Below are 15,747 nucleotides of genomic sequence, written 5' to 3'. Positions count from 1 at the left end.
AAATGGAGTCGAGATAAGTGGAGGGCAGGAGCAGGCGGACACAATGGGTCAACCAGGGCAGTCAGTCCAGGTCCTATCTCGACTCCATTTTCTCCCCCTTGGTCCAGGAACTCCCTACCTACATCCGTGACACCACCCATGCCGTGAACTTCCAATTCCCCAGTCCCCAACACCTCATCTTTACCATGGACGTCCAGTCCCTATATACCTGCATTCCCCATGCTGATGGGCTAAAGGCCCTCCGCTTCTTCCTGTCCCGCAGGCCCGACCAGTCCCCCTCCACTGACACCCTCATCCGCTTAGCCAAACTCGTCCTCACCCTCAACAACTTCTCTTTCAATTCCTCCCACTTCCTACAAAGGGGGTGGCCATGGGTACCCGCATGGGCCCAAGCTATGCCTGCCTCTTTGTAGGTTATGTGGAACAATCCCTCTTCCATAGCTACACTGGCCCTATCCCTCACCTCTTCCTCCTTTACATCGATGACTGTATCGCCACCTCGTGCTCCCATGAGGAGCTCGAATGGTTCATCCACTTCACCAACACCTTCTACCCCAACCTTAAGTTCACCTGGGTCATCTCTGATACCTCTCTCTCCTTCCTGGACCTCTCTGTTTCCATCTCTGGCAACCACCTGGAAACCGATATCCATTTCAAGCCCACCGACTCCCACAGCTACCTAGAATACACCTCCTCCCACCCACCTTCCTGCAAAAATGCCATCCCCTATTCCCAATTCCTTCGCCTCCACTGCACCTGCTCCCAGGATGAGGCATTCCACTCCCGTACATCTCAGATGTCCTCGTTTTTCAAGGACCGCAACTTTCCCCCTCAGTGGTCGAGAACGCCCTCGACCGTGTCTCCCACATTTCCCGCAACTCATCCCTCACACCCCGTCCCCGCAATAACAACCAAAACAGAAGCCCCCTCGTCCTCACGTACCACCCCACCAACCTCCGGATCCAACGCATCATCCTCTGACACTTCCGCCATCTGCAATCCGACCCCACCACCAAAGACATTTCTCCCTCCCCACCCTTATCTGCTTTCCGGGACTCTCTCCGGGACTCCCTTGTCCGCTCCACACTCCCCTCCAGCCCCACCACACCCAGCACTTTTCCCTGCAACCGCAGGAAGTGCTACACCTGCCCCTACACCTCCCCCGTCACCTGCATCCCAGGCCCCAAGAAGACTTTCCACATCAAGCAGATGTTCACCTGCACATCTGCTAATGTGGTATACTGCATCCGCTGTACCCGGTGTGGCTTCCTCTACATCGGGGAAACCAAGCGGAGGCTCAGGGACCCTTTGCAGAACACCTACGCTCGGTTCGCAATAAACAACTGCACCTCCCAGTTGCGAACCATTTCAACTCCCCCTCCCATTCCTCAGACGACATGTCCATCCTGGGCCTCCTGCAGTGCCACAACGATGCTACCTGAAGGTTGCAGGAACAGCACCTCATATTCCGCTTGGGAACCCTGCAGCCCAATGGTATCAATGTGGATTTCACAAGCTTCAAAATCTCCCCTCCCCCTACCGCATCCCAAAACCAGCCCAGCTTGTCCCCACCTCCCTAACCTGTCCTTCCTCCCACCTATCCCCTCCTCCCACCTCAAGCTCCACCCCCATCTCCTACCTACTAACCTCATCCCGCCCCCTTGACCGGTCCGTCCTCCCTGGACTGACCTATCTCCTCCCTAACTCCCCACCTACACTCACCTTTACTGGCTCCATCCCCGCCTCTTTGACCTGTCTGTCTCCTCTCTGCCTATCTTCTCCTCTATCCATCTTCTATCCACCTCCCCCTCTCTCCCTATTTATTTCAGAATCCCCTTCCCCTCCCCCATTTCTGAAGAAGAGTCTAGGCCCAAAACGTCAGCTTTCCTGCTCCTCTGATGCCGGCCTGCTGTGTTCATCCAGCTCCACACCATGGTATCTCCTTAAATCCCAGTTCTTTTAGGAAGTTTTTGATAACTCCTTCCGGTCTTTCAATCACTACCTTGACATCCAATCATCTTTACTGCTTTGTGATTTTGGTTTCTAGGCTAAAGATGTGATATGAATTTTATCTCCAAAATGATCAATTGCCATTTTGAAACCACTGAATGTCAGTGAACTATCCCTACTGAGAAGTTGTTTTTGCCAGCCCAGGTAAATTCAGAACAGGGAGAAACCCAAAGGAGTGCAACATTGCTCATTTAGAAAACAGATCCTGAAGATCAATGAAGTTTATAGGTTGATCTGAGCAGATACAAATAACTGCTCACTTAGAGGCATGAAGTCTGCACATAGCAAGAGAGGTCATTATTACACAGAAAATGTCCACTTCATCTCTTGATAAATATCTTTAAACTTAACTATTTCAGTATTTTGAGCAATTTACTCTTGCTTAGAAGCAAATTCAATGCTTTTCTCTCTGCAATTGCTTTTCTACTCACCGAAATATATTCCCATTTTATTGTAAAATTCCTGTTCTAAATAATGCATTTTAATTTGCAAGCTCTGAAAAGGATCATGTAGCATCTTCCATTCCAAACAGAATGGGGTTCAGTTTTATTCACAACAACCTTTCTTTTACGACGTCATTCTGGAGCATTGTCAAAACTTTCTTTTTCCAGTCTTGTATTTTGAACAGTCAGGTGCTATGTCCTACTTACTGAATATTTTTTCCATTCATCCCTCTCTGTTTTAGACACCCATCTTTGTTCTGCCATTTCTGTATCCTGACACCGATCATTTTGTACCTGGAAATAACAGATTTGGAATAAAGAACCGTGAAAAAAACAATTGTATATTTCTTTTCACCACTTCAAGGAAAAAACATTTTTCAGACAATATTAACATAGCGTCATAGACACATAAACAAAATAATATTTAGGGCCCTCACAATGATTTGGTTAGTGCTTACGTAGAGTTTTGCTTTGTCATGACCACACTGGATATGTCTGAGGAGTGGTCCATGAACTGTGAATCTGTTCAGCTCATTTCATTCTTCCTTTAATTTCTGATGTGTTTCAATTTAAAGAACTCGGCTGCAGTTCTTGTTCATTTTCCACTCCAGAAGTGCAAATTCATTATCATTGGAAAAGGACAATCATGCATCAAGAGTAACCACTTGTCTAAGTTACAGTTACAAATGCCAAAGAATGAGCCAACATCTTCAGTGTTGTTAAATGCTGAAAGTGTCCATTCCTTTATGGGTGAAAAGCATGAGGGGAGAAAGAATTTATATCAACCTACAAGGCATTTCTTCTCTTTCTAACACAGCCTTTCTGGACTAAGCTTTACTTTTTCATCAAGTGGATTGAGATCAAGTTACTGCAAGTCTTGGTCCAGGAGGAAGAACACAGAACAGTACAGACCCTTCGGCCCACGATGTTGTGCCAAACAATCCTTGGTGGGTAGGATTAAAGGAAAAACCCAGGGTGTTCTTTGCTTATGTGAGGAACAAGAAAATGGCCAGAATGAGGGTAGGGCCGATCAGGGATAGTGGAGGGAACTTGTGCGCAGAGTCAGAGGAGGTTCTTAATGACTATTTTGCTTCAGTATTCACCAGTGAGAGGGATCTTGACGTTTGTGAGGACAGCATGAAATAGGCAGGTATGCTCAAAAAGGTTGATGTTAGGAAGGAGGATATGCTAGAAATTTTGAAAAACATGAGGATAGATAAGTCCCCTGAGCCAGACGGGATATACCCAAGGTTATATATATGGGAAGTGAGGGAAGAGATTGCTGCCCCTTTGGTATTGATCTTTGAGTCCTCAGTGTCCACTGGAGTAGTACCAGGTGATTGGAGGGTGGCAAATGTCTTTCCTTTGTTCACGAAAGGGAATAGGAATAATCCTGGCAATTACAGACCAGTTAGTCTTACTTCTGTGGTGGGCAAATTATTGGAGAGGATTCTGAGAGATAGTATTTGTGATTATTTGGAAAAACACAGTTTGATTAGAAATAGTCAGCATGGCTTTGTGAGGGGCAGGTCATGCCTCATAAACCTTATTGAATTCTTTAAGGATGTGACAAAACACATCAATGAAGGTAGAGCAGTGGATGTGATGTATATGGATATTAGCAAGGTACTTGATAACATTTCCCATGGTAGGCTCATTCAGAAAGTAAGGAGGCATGGGATTCAGGGAAATTTGGCTGTCTGGATACAAAACTGGCTGTCCAATAGAAGTCAGAGGGTGTAGCAGATGGAAAATATTCAGCCTGGAGCTCGGTGACCAGTGGTATGCTGCAGGGATCTGTTCTGGGTCCTCTGCTCTTTCTGATCTTTATAAATGACTTGGATGAGGAAGTGGAAGGGTGGGTTAGTAAGTTTGCCGATGACACGAAGGTTGGTGGAGTTGTGGACAGCATCGAGGGCTGTTGTAGGTTGCAACGGGACATTAACAGTATGCAGAGCCGGGCAAAGAAGTGGCAGATGGAATTCAACCTAGAAAAGTGTGAAGTGATTCATTTTGGAAGGTCAAATTTGAATGCAGAATACAGGGTTAATGGCAGGATTCTTGGCAGTGTGGAGGAACAGAGGGATCTTGGGGTCCACGTCCATAGATCTCTCAAAGTTGTGACCCAAGTTGATAGGGTTGTAAAGAAAGCGTATGGTGTGTTGGCTTTCATTGGCAGGGGAATTGAGTATAAGAGCTGTGAGGTTATGTTGCAGCTCTATTAAACCCTGGTTAGACCACACTGGGAATATTGTGTTCAGTTCTGGTCACCTCATTATAGGAAGGATGTGGAAGCTTTAGAGAGGGTGCAGAGGAGATTTACCAAGATGCTGCCTGGACTGGAGGGCAGGTCTTATGAGGAAAGGTTGAGGGAGCTAGGGCTTTTATCATTGGAGCAAAGAAGGATGAGAGGTGACTTGATAGAGGTGTACAAGATGATGAGAGGCATAGATAGAGTGGATAGCCAGAGACTTTTTCCCAGGGCGGAAATAATTATTACGAGGGGACATAATTTTAAGGTGATTGGAGGAAGGTATAGGGGAGATGTCAAAGGTAGGTTCTTTACACAGAGAGCGGTGGGTGTGTGGAATGCGCTGCCGGCAGTGGTAGTGGAGTCAGATACTTTAGAGACTTTTAAGCGACTCTTGGATAGGCACATGGAGGATATTAAAAAGTAGGGTATGCAGGATAGTTTGATCTTAGTAGAATAATAGGTCGGCACAACATCATGGGCCGAAGGGCCTGTACTGTACTGTACTGTTCTATGTTCTAAGTTCTATTCTGACTGAAGGTGACGTTATCCCATGTAAGCAGTGTCTTCTCCACCAGTACCATAATGAAACAAGCATGGTTCCAGGATGGGGAACAAGGTTAGGGCCACCGTGGACTGGCACGCCGACATTCCAGGTGTTTAAGGCTTTCACTGTTTAATGACATAAGGTGAACCCTTTACTAAAAAACAGAACCCTTCAACAGACTGTCATCTTTAGACGTCTGCTGAAATCACGAGAATTACGCAGGCAATGAACAGTATACTCTAACAATCCACAAGCAATATCTGATTATATTCTGAGCTGCACCGTTAATGATCTTGAATAACCAGAACTGGCCCATGCTGTTACAAAAAGAGCAATTGTGTTTTGATTGATTTTGTGATATATCAGAGTTTAATTGTACCTCAATTAGCTGGCATCATTTGAATCTAATGAAATCTTATCCCAGTGATACCTTCCTGTGCACTTTTCATTGTGTAATTAAGTCAGCTTGTCCAGTTTTGACAGTTATAATCCTGAAGAAGTTACAAAATACAAAATCGATACTCCACTGCCTTTACACTTTCTTTTCTAGTTATTTAAGAAACAAATAACATCACTTGGCTCCTCATTACATAGAATTAAAGTATGCCCAACATTAAAATGTTAACAACTTAATGCAGGCAATTTAAAAAGACTGAAACGGTCATTTTAAAAAAAAAAATGGTCTTTACAATAGTTGAACATAAAAATTATGGCAATTGTGCCAAATTACATAGCATTAGATTCAGCTTAGCTCAGCGAGAGTCCTCAGATACACAGTAGTTTCAAGCCCTATTCCAGGTGATACTTCTGTATGTTGTCAAAGGTGCCAACATTCAGATGAGACACAGAAGCTGATGGCTAAGTCTGTTCATAAACCAGGACATTGCAGTTCCCCGTGTCCTGTCCATCATTTACTATTAGCAAAACTATTCAACTGTCATTGTTATTATTCGTGTGATCTTGGTATGGACGAATGACCTGCTTTTGTTTTAGAAAACTATACCTCAAAATTATCAATGAATAGTGATGTCCTTAGGTACATTTTGCGCACAACAAAGGCACAATTTAAATTCAACGTCTTTCTTTATCTCAAAGAATGTTGGTCCTATGCTAATTCACATTTTTTTTTATTAACTCGTGAGAAATATTTAATTGAACTGCACTTACAAAAAATTCAAAGAAGATAGAGTTATCCAGATATTGATAATCAAATGTAACACTTCCTGATTTCTTCAGGTGTACTGAATAGATGAGGGAAACTGTGCAATCATCTCTGTTTGAAGCAATGTAACTTCCTCGGGGAATCCAGGAGGATCTGTAAAATCATCAGTTAATTGCAAGTAAAATTACTCCAAATGATGAAAGAAATAAAAGTCAGATCTTGCTTTCTTTAGAAAGTTTCACTGAAAGAACAATGAGGTGAGTATGCATTTTTCTTTCATGAGAGGCTTTTTCATTAGGGATGTCAGCTTTCCTGCTCCTCTGATGCTGCCTGGCCTACTGTGTTCCTCCAGCTCCACACTATTATCTCAATTTCCAGCATTGGCCGTTCTTACAATCTCTTCTTTAGGAAGGGGCTGTGTACTTTCTCCTCAGCTTATTTGCAATGGTAAATTGTAAATACTGGACAGAGTGCTGGTTTCCAGCATGTTGGATCCTCAAACTCAACAACAGCAAACTTAAATTATTCAATAAGACCAGCAATTGCACTCATTAGGGGAGTGAACTGCAATATCATTTGGAGTTCTGCATTCCAACCTCAGGCATGTCAATTTCAAAATACAACATACTACATTCTAGTTAATTTCTTGCAGACTGGAAGCTGTGGTTTTTGGAATGTATTTTAGGGATTTAAAGTGCTAGATATTGAATATACTGCCCGCTAATCATTTTCAAATGTGTGTGTCAATTTTGAATTTCTTTTGCTGTACATGATTGTAATATGGCCACACCCATTAACTGGATTTCACGACACAGTAGCTGTAATGTCAAATCTCTCCACGGTAGCTGCTGGAATTTAAATTCAACTAATAATTTTGGAACGTAGGGCTAATCTAGTCATAGTGGCCAGAGCCAGGGATGGAATTCACATACTCCTTCTCCCAACCCCACGCCCTGACCCCAATGCAATTACCCACTAGAGCACCGGGCTTTGATGTCCCCCCCAAACACCCTCCCCATCCCAAGTCCTGATGGTGACCATGACAGCTACTAATTGTTGTAAAAGCTCACGCGATTCACTAATGGAAGAAAATATGCTGTTCTTATCTCACCTACATGATTCCAGAGCCACAGTAATGTGGCTGACTCAGACCATATAGAACCAACGTTCTGAGGAAGCGTCACTCAACATGAAACTTTGACTCTGATTTCTCTCCACAAATGCTGCCAGACCTGCTGAGCTTTTCCAGAAATTTCTGCTTTTGTCCCTGATTCTTACCTTTGTAAGTGGCTTGTATAAACTTTCAACATAGACAGCATGGAACAATAATCTGTTGCTGGTTTACTTACGAGTTACAATTGTTACTGCTGGTACTACTCTTTCCCATATCGTCCACAAATGTTGCTACAGTTGAAAATCCAAGTGGCATAGTATCCCAGTCATCAAATCGAATGCCACTTCCCAGGGAGTAACTCCCTGCTGCACATTTACTGCAGTTCTGGTTTTGTAGTTCCAGAAACTCCCCTGATCCACAAGAAAAGGCTGGAAAACAGAAAAAATTAAGGCATGATTGCAAATCACACAGATTGCAGTCTGTTTTTTGGTTCAATAGGAGATGCTCAAATCCCCAAGTTTGAAAGCTGGTTCACTCCTGAGACTGTTAATGTACTTTTACATAGAGGTTTTACAGCATGAAAAAGGCCCTTCAGCCCACTGTCAAATCTACTAGACTTTTTTTAAAATGGCACTAATAGAGTTAATAAGGGCATGCTGGTGGATGCGGTTTACTTGGACTTTCAGAATGCTTTTGCTAAAGTCCCACAAAAGAGAGTGGCATATAAAATTAAAGGGATTAAGGGTAGTGTACTGACATAGATAGGGAACTGATTAGCAAACAGGAAACAGAAAGTAAGAAGAAATGGAGTCAGAGATAGTAGGAACTGCAGATGCTGGAGAATCCGAGACAACAAGGTGCAGGGCTGGATGAACACAGCAGGCCAAGCAGCATCATAGGAGCAGAGAGGCTGACGTTTCGGGCCTAGACCCTTCATCAGAAAAGGGGGAGGGGAAGGGGGTTTTGAAATAAATAGGGAGAGAGTGGGAGGCGGATAGAAGATGGATAGAGGAGAGGACAGGTGGAGAGGAAACAAACAGGTCGAAGAGGCGGGGATGGAGCCAGTAAAGGTGAGTGTAGGTAAGGAGTTAGGAAGGGGATAGGTCAGTCCAGGGAGGACGGACAGGTCAAGGGGGCGGGATGAGGTTGGTCGGTAGGAGATGGAGGTGCGGCTTGAGGTGGGAGGTGGGGATAGGTGGGAGGAAGAACAGGTTAGGGAGGCAGGGACGAGCTGGACTGGTTTTGGGATGCGGTAGGGGGAGGGGAGATTTTGAAACTTGTGAAATCCACATTGATACCATTGGGCTGCAGGGTTCCCAAGCGGAATATGAGTTGCTGTTCCTGCAACCTTCGGGTGGCATTGTTGTGGCACTGCAGGAGGCCCAGGATGGACATGTCGTCTGACGAATGGGAGGGGGAGTTGAAATGGTTCGCGACTGGGAGGTACAGTTGTTTATTGCGAACCGAGCATAGGTGTTCTGCAAAGCGGTCCCCGAGCCTCCGCTTGGTTTCCCCGATGTAGAGGAAGCCACACCGGGTACAGCGGATGCAGTATACCACATTGGCAGATGTGCAGGTGAACATCTGTTTGATGTGGAAAGTCTTCTTGGGGCCTGGGATGGGGGTGAGGGAGGAGGTATGGGGGCAGGTGTAGCACTTCCTGCGTTGCAGGGAAAAGTGCCGGGTGTGGTGGAGCTGGAGGGGAGTGTGGAGCAGACAAGGTTGTCACAGAGAGAGTGGTCCCTCCGGAAAGCAGATAAGGGTGGGGAGGGAAAGATGTCTTTGGTGGTGGGGTCGGATTGCAGATGGCGGAAGTGTCGGAGGATGATGCGTTGGATCCGGAGGTTGGTGGGGTGGTACGTGAGGACGAGGGGGATTCTTTTTTGGTTCTTATTGCATGGACGGGGTGTGAGGGATGAGGTGCAGGAGATGTGGGAGACACGGTTGAGGGCATTCTCGACCACCGAGGTGGGGAAGTTACGGTCCTTGAAAAACGAGGACAACTGAGATGTACGGGAGTGGAATGCCTCATCCTGGGAGCAAATGCGGCGGAGGCGAAGGAATTGGGAATAGGGGATAGCATTTTTGCAGGAAGGTGGGTGGGAGGAGGAGTATTCTAGGTAGCTGTGGGAGTCGGTGGGCTTGAAATGAATATCGGTTTCTAGGTGGTTGCCCGATATGGAGACAGAGAGGTCCAGGAAGGGGAGAGAGGTGTTAGAGATGGTCCAGGTAAACTTAAGGTTGGGGTGGAAGGTGTTAGTGAAGTGTATGAACTGTTCGAGCTCCTCGTGGGAGCACGAGGCGGCGCCGATACAGTCATCAATGTAACGGAGGAAGAGGTGGGGTTTAGGGCCGGTGTAGGTACGGAAGAGGGATTGTTCCTTTTTTGAAGTGGTAGGCAGAGACTTGTTGGGAACTGCAGAGATGATGCTCAGATGCTGGCTATTGACAATATTTATTAATGGTTTAGATGTGTGAACTTATATTTCCATGTTTGCTGACAACAGAAAGTTGGACAGGAGGGTGAACTGTGAGGAGGATGCAGAGATGTTGCAATGTGACTTAAGTGAATGGGAAAATGCAAGACACATGAAATATAATGTGGATAAATATGTGATTATCCACTTTAGTAGCAAAACCAGGAAGGAAGATGATTATTTAAATGGCAATAGATTGGGAAGGGTGAAGGGGCAATGAGACCTGGGTGTCCTCATACGCCAGTTATAGAAAGTAAGCGCACAGGTGCTGCAGGTCTCAAAGAAGGGAAGTGGTTTGTTGGCCTTCATGGGGAGAGGATTAGAGTACAGGAGCAGGGATGTGTTGCTGCAATTGTACAGGGTGTTGGTGAGACCGCATCTGGAATACTACATGTAGTTTTGGTCTCCTTATCTGAGGAAGGGGGTTCTGGTTATGGAGGGTGTGCAAAAAAAGGTTTACCAGACTGATGGCATAGCAGGATTAACTCAGAGAGTGGTGAACCTGTGCAATTCTCTGCCACAGCAAGTCGCTGAGGCCACAGCTTTGAATGTTTGAAAGAAGTTAGATATACCTCTTGGGTCAAAGTGGATCAAAAGGTATGGGGGGAGAAAGCAGGAACAGGGAAGTGAGTTGGATGATCAGCCACGATCATATTGAATGGCTCAGAGAGCTCAAAGGGTCGAATGGCCTCCTCCTGCTTCTATTTTATATATTTCCATATTTCTATTCATGGTGAGAGGAAAATCTACATCAACTTATTGTGCTAACTCTGCCCTTTGACAGATCTTACGAAGCCTGTTGATGACTTCTGGAATGTTCTGTTTGACAAGACAGCCTTGAACAACCGTTAACAAATTCTGTGCTCAGTTTTCCAGTCGATGGTTTAACTACAACAATGTGAATTCCAGTATCCATTAATCTGGGAATAAATCAGTCTGACACTAACATCATTAATCCTGACAGGGGCAGATTCACAAAAGATGTATTCTGACTATTGGATCTTAGTTACATCTAGCTGTTTCTCTATTCCTATAAATGTTAGAAATGTATTTTTAATATCTAGAATAGTGATTAACAGATTAAAGCAAAATATATTCCCTACCAAATGGAATAATTGTCAATATTATTTGAGTGCCAGGGTCTTCTTCCTGCTCTATTACATCCAATCAACATCTAACAAAGGAAGGAGTACATACGATTCTGGTTTTCCATAAGAAGAATATTGTTAAATTTGAGGGTGCACAAAAGATTTACAAGGATGTTGACAGGATTGGAGGGTTTGAGTTATAGGGAGAGGTTGAATAGGTTGGAACCTTTTTTCCCTGGAACGTCCAGGGTTGAGCTATGACCTTGGAGAGGTTTATAAAATCATGAGGGGCATGGATAGGGTGAACAACCAAGATCTTCACCCCAGGGCAGGGGAGTCCAAAACTAGAGGGCATAGGTTTAAGGTCAGAGGGGAAAGATTTAAAAAGGATCTGAGGGGTAACGTTTTCACACAGAGAGTAGTACGTGTATGGGATGAGCTGCTAGAGGAAGTGGTGGAGGCTGGTTCAATTACCACATTTAAAAGGCATCTGGATGATACATGAATAGGAGGGATTTAGAGGGCAAAATGCTGGCAAATGGGACTAGGTCAGATTGGGATGTCTGGTCAGCCTGGGCAAATTGGGCCAAAGGGTCTGTTTCCATGCTGTACAACTCTGACTCTATGAGTACAGACTGGTTTCATGTCATTTCCAAGTATTGTCAGAGATTATCATTTCTTATCATTAAATCTATCATTTTTGGTTTGCTTGTCCTACAATATTGCACTTCCATTATGTTACTGTCTGAACAAACAGACTGTCAATATTAGTCTGTAGCATCAATTTTCTGTATCCGATTGCTTCATTTTTAAAGTACCAAACACAGCAGACACTGGAAATCAGAAATACAAACAGAAAATGCTGGATATACTCAGCAGACCTGGCAGCATCTGTGGACAAAGTTCACAATTCACCTGACTGACTGTTCATAAGAATTCGTGGTTAGATACTGGTTTTCACTCACAGAAAAGGATGGCTTCTGAGGTAAAATACTGTAGGGTCTTCAGCTTTGAGGAAACCATTCCAATATCACAAACAAAAACAGAAAACACTGGATAAATTCAGCAAGTCTGGCAGCGTCCATACAGAGAAATACAGAGTTAATGTTTCGAGTCCAGTGACCTTTTATCAGAACTCACTGGATACAAAACATTAATTCTGTTTCTCTCTCCACAGATGCTGCCAGACCTGCTGAGTTTCTCCAGTAATTTCTAATTTTATTTCAGATTACCAGCATTTGCAGTTCTTTTTCTTTAAAACTCAATATCACAAACTCAACTAATGCAATTTAAATTTCCCAAGAGTAAAGAGATTTGAACATGTGCCTTCAGGTGATTAGCACAGGCTTGGATTTACTAATCCAGCAACTTAACCATGATGCTACTGTGCCCTCTATTTAGAATAACCTGAGAATGGGTTAGCTCAGTTGACTGAATGGCTGAGTTGCAATTCAGTGTGATACCAATAGTAAAGATTCAAGCCCCTTACCAGCTGAGGTCACCATGATGGCCCTGCCTTCTCATACAGTCATGCAGCACAGAAATAGGCCCTTCAGCCCACTTCATCCATTCCGACCAGGTTTCCTAAACTGAATGAGGCCCATTTTCCTGCGTTTGGCCCATATCTGTCTAAACCTTTCCTATCCATGTACCTGCTCAAATGTCTCAGCCTTGCCCTTAGCTGAGGCACAGTGACCTTCATGTTAAACCCACCATCAGTCGTCTCTCCCTCTCTCTGATGGAAGAGCATTCTATGGCCCTCTGGGACTTTGTCGACTTTCACTTCACAAGTTATAACCTACAATCTGAAAATTGCTTTGGTTTAAAAAAAAAATGCATTTTGGTAATAAAATGCATTTTTGACTACAGAAACAGCAGCAGTTAATGGGGGAACTGTACACGATGAAATTGTTTAAATACTTTGCTTTTAAGCCAATGAGCAGCTTAAACAGTAACTTACAGCATTCTCTGCCTTTGATTGGCTCAGGCAATCCAGTGCACGTTCCTGGAGATTTAGGAATGGCAACTCTCCACCGGGACCCAGTATTATCACATTCCGTGTACTCATAGTGATAATCATTCTGTATATTAAAAAATACAATAGGAACATCTATTACATTAAAGAAAGGAATTGACCTGGGACAGCACAACACCTGCCAAAAGTAAAGTGGGGGGTGGGGATAGCACCTTCCAAATCTCAGGCATAATTATCTCCACACTGCCATGTGTTCGCGCAGTTATGCCATTTCTATACAATGAAGATACAAGAGAGTCAGATAGAATCAACCTTTCAATGTTTTCTGACAATTCAATCACCCCACGTGAAGGAAACAGGCAATATTTATTCCTCAAACGTTGATAGACTATCCAGTCATTTTCCTTTTCTCCTTGCTGTTTGGGAGTGCTTACCATGCATAACTCAGCTACAAAGCTTCTCCATAGCAGAATGGCCTCTGTACTTCTATCAACCGCACAGCACCTTTGGGCTTCTGAGCCCGAAAAGACACATCAATACAACAAAAACAGAAGTTGCGGGAATAGCTCAGTAGGTCTGGCAGCATCTGTGAAGAGAAATCAGAGCTAACTTTGAGTCCAATCACCTTTTCTCAGAATGGTTCTGAAGTAGGGTCACCAGACCCGAAACGTTAACCCTGATTTTTCTTCACAGATTCTGCCAGGCCTGCTGAGTTTTTCCAGCAACTTCTGATTTTGTTCCTGATTTACAGCATCCGCAGTTCTTTCGGTTTTTACATAAACAGAAGACTCATAATCTGGTATTAGTGTTGTGTTTTTATCATCTACTATATTTCTCCTGTGCTAAGCTACTTCAAACACAAAATTACAGTGTACAATTTAGTTGAGCACTAGTGATTTATTGGGATTTGAAATCTACCAAATGTCCACATGTCAAACCAGGAAAAGAGGGAACCAAGGAATAGGATAAAAAGCATGGTCAAACAGGAGGGTTTTCAAGAGGTTATTTTGAGGAGGACTGCAAGGGAGAGACTTTGGGAGGAACATATTGAAACGGGTGGTTGAATGAGGTTGCAGTTATTTGTCATTTTAATTTACCAGCCCACGCTTACGTCCATATCGTGTGCTGAATACAATGTTCCAGTGAAGCTCAAAACAAGCCCAAGGAACAGAACCCATCTTACAATTCAGGACTTCACAGCCTTCAAGCCTCATCACGGAGTTCAACTGTTTCAAACAATGACTTCTGTGTCCCATTTGGATTGTTTTTTTTTGCCACATGCGAGTCTCAATTTTGTTTCTCACGTTTTCGTTTTTGGACAAAGCTGTTCACTAACACTCAATTCGGATTAGTACTTAGTTCCTTTATTACAATCACTATCACTCCGTCTGCCTTCTCTTCCAAGACATCTTTGCCAGTCCATCTCTCCCACCCTCTACCCTATCCTAGATGTCCCTTTCTATTCTTCAATTCTGAAGAATTATGCTTCACTCAAAACACTAACTGTGGCCAGACCTGCTCAGTACTTAAAGCACTTTGTGTTATTAAGGAGAGAAGTAAGGCAGTCATATTTATAGATAGATAAGGCACTTATGACAATTTTGGAAGAACTGTAGGACAGATAAAGATAGGCAATATTACAGGAGAAGAATTAAGTAGCCATCATGATGAAAATGTATATGACTTTGTTTGCTGCTACCTTGGTAAATTTTATTCCCATGGTAATGGAGTCCTCTTTCATCTGGTGAACAAACTGTATTGATAAACTACTTCATCACTATCACAATCTTGAAAGTTTAAATTCTATCACTTAAACTATCAAACTTCCTTCAAAACCTTACATTTCCAAGGCTGAGAATTTTTGTTTACTTAGAACAGGAGTAGGTCAATCAGCCCCTCAAACCATTTAATGACATCATGGCTGATCTGCAGCCTAACACCTGATAACTGTTTTGGCCTACATTCCTTAATATCTCTGCTTAACAAAAAAATTATTACTCTCAGATTTAAAATTAACAACTAATCCAGCACCCACTGCTGTTTGTGGAAGACAGTTCCAAACCTCTACCACCCTTTGCGTGTCAAAGTGCTTCCTAACATCTCTCCTGAATGGTCTGGCCCTAATTCTCAGACGTTGTCCCGACTTGTAGAATCCCAACCAGTGAGATTAGTTTATTCTCATTTACCCCGTATTTTCCTATTAATATCTTGAAGACTTTGACCAAATTACCCCTTAACCTTCTAAATTCTAGACAAAACAGGTCAAGTTTGTATGATCTCTTCTCATAACCCCTGAAGTCCAGGTATCATTCTTATAAACCTACACTGTAATCCCTCCAAGGCCAATCTATCCTTCCTAAGGTGTGGTGCACAGATCTGGTCAAAGTTCTCCCAGTGGGGTGTAACCAGGGTTTTATATAACCGCAGCATAACTTCTGCATCCTTGTATTCCAGTCCTCTAGATGTAGAGGCCAGTATTCCATTAGCTTTCTTGATTATTTTCTGCATCTGTTCATGACATTTTAAAGATCTATGAACCAGAACTGCCAAGTGTCTTTGGATATTCACTGTATTTAACTTCATACCATCTACAGAGTACCACGATCTATCCTTTCTTGGACTAAAATGAATAACCTCACATTTGCTTGCAGTGAACTCCATCGGTCACAGTTTTGGCCTT

The 15,747-nt window shown here is 43.6% G+C and overlaps 1 protein-coding gene across 1 annotated transcript in view; it reads right to left on the bottom strand.

Annotated features, from left to right (window-relative positions):
• Positions 1–14,184, bottom strand: part of elapor2b (endosome-lysosome associated apoptosis and autophagy regulator family member 2b) — a 69,888-nt gene extending 55,704 nt beyond the window's left edge. Inside the window, exons 1-5 of the mRNA XM_048610015.1 lie at positions 14,179–14,184; positions 13,053–13,173; positions 7,763–7,955; positions 6,419–6,566; positions 2,661–2,747 (exon numbers count right to left, since the gene is read on the bottom strand). Of these exons, the coding sequence (XP_048465972.1) occupies positions 2,661–2,747; positions 6,419–6,566; positions 7,763–7,955; positions 13,053–13,173; positions 14,179–14,184 (555 nt within the window). The remainder of the gene's footprint in view (positions 1–2,660; positions 2,748–6,418; positions 6,567–7,762; positions 7,956–13,052; positions 13,174–14,178) is intronic.
• Positions 14,185–15,747: the final 1,563 nt, after the last annotated feature.

This window comes from Rhincodon typus, chromosome 22, assembly GCF_021869965.1.
Source record: "Rhincodon typus isolate 14 chromosome 22, sRhiTyp1.1, whole genome shotgun sequence".
NCBI lineage: Eukaryota > Metazoa > Chordata > Chondrichthyes > Orectolobiformes > Rhincodontidae > Rhincodon > Rhincodon typus.
This window is presented reverse-complemented; position numbering and strand designations above follow the sequence as displayed.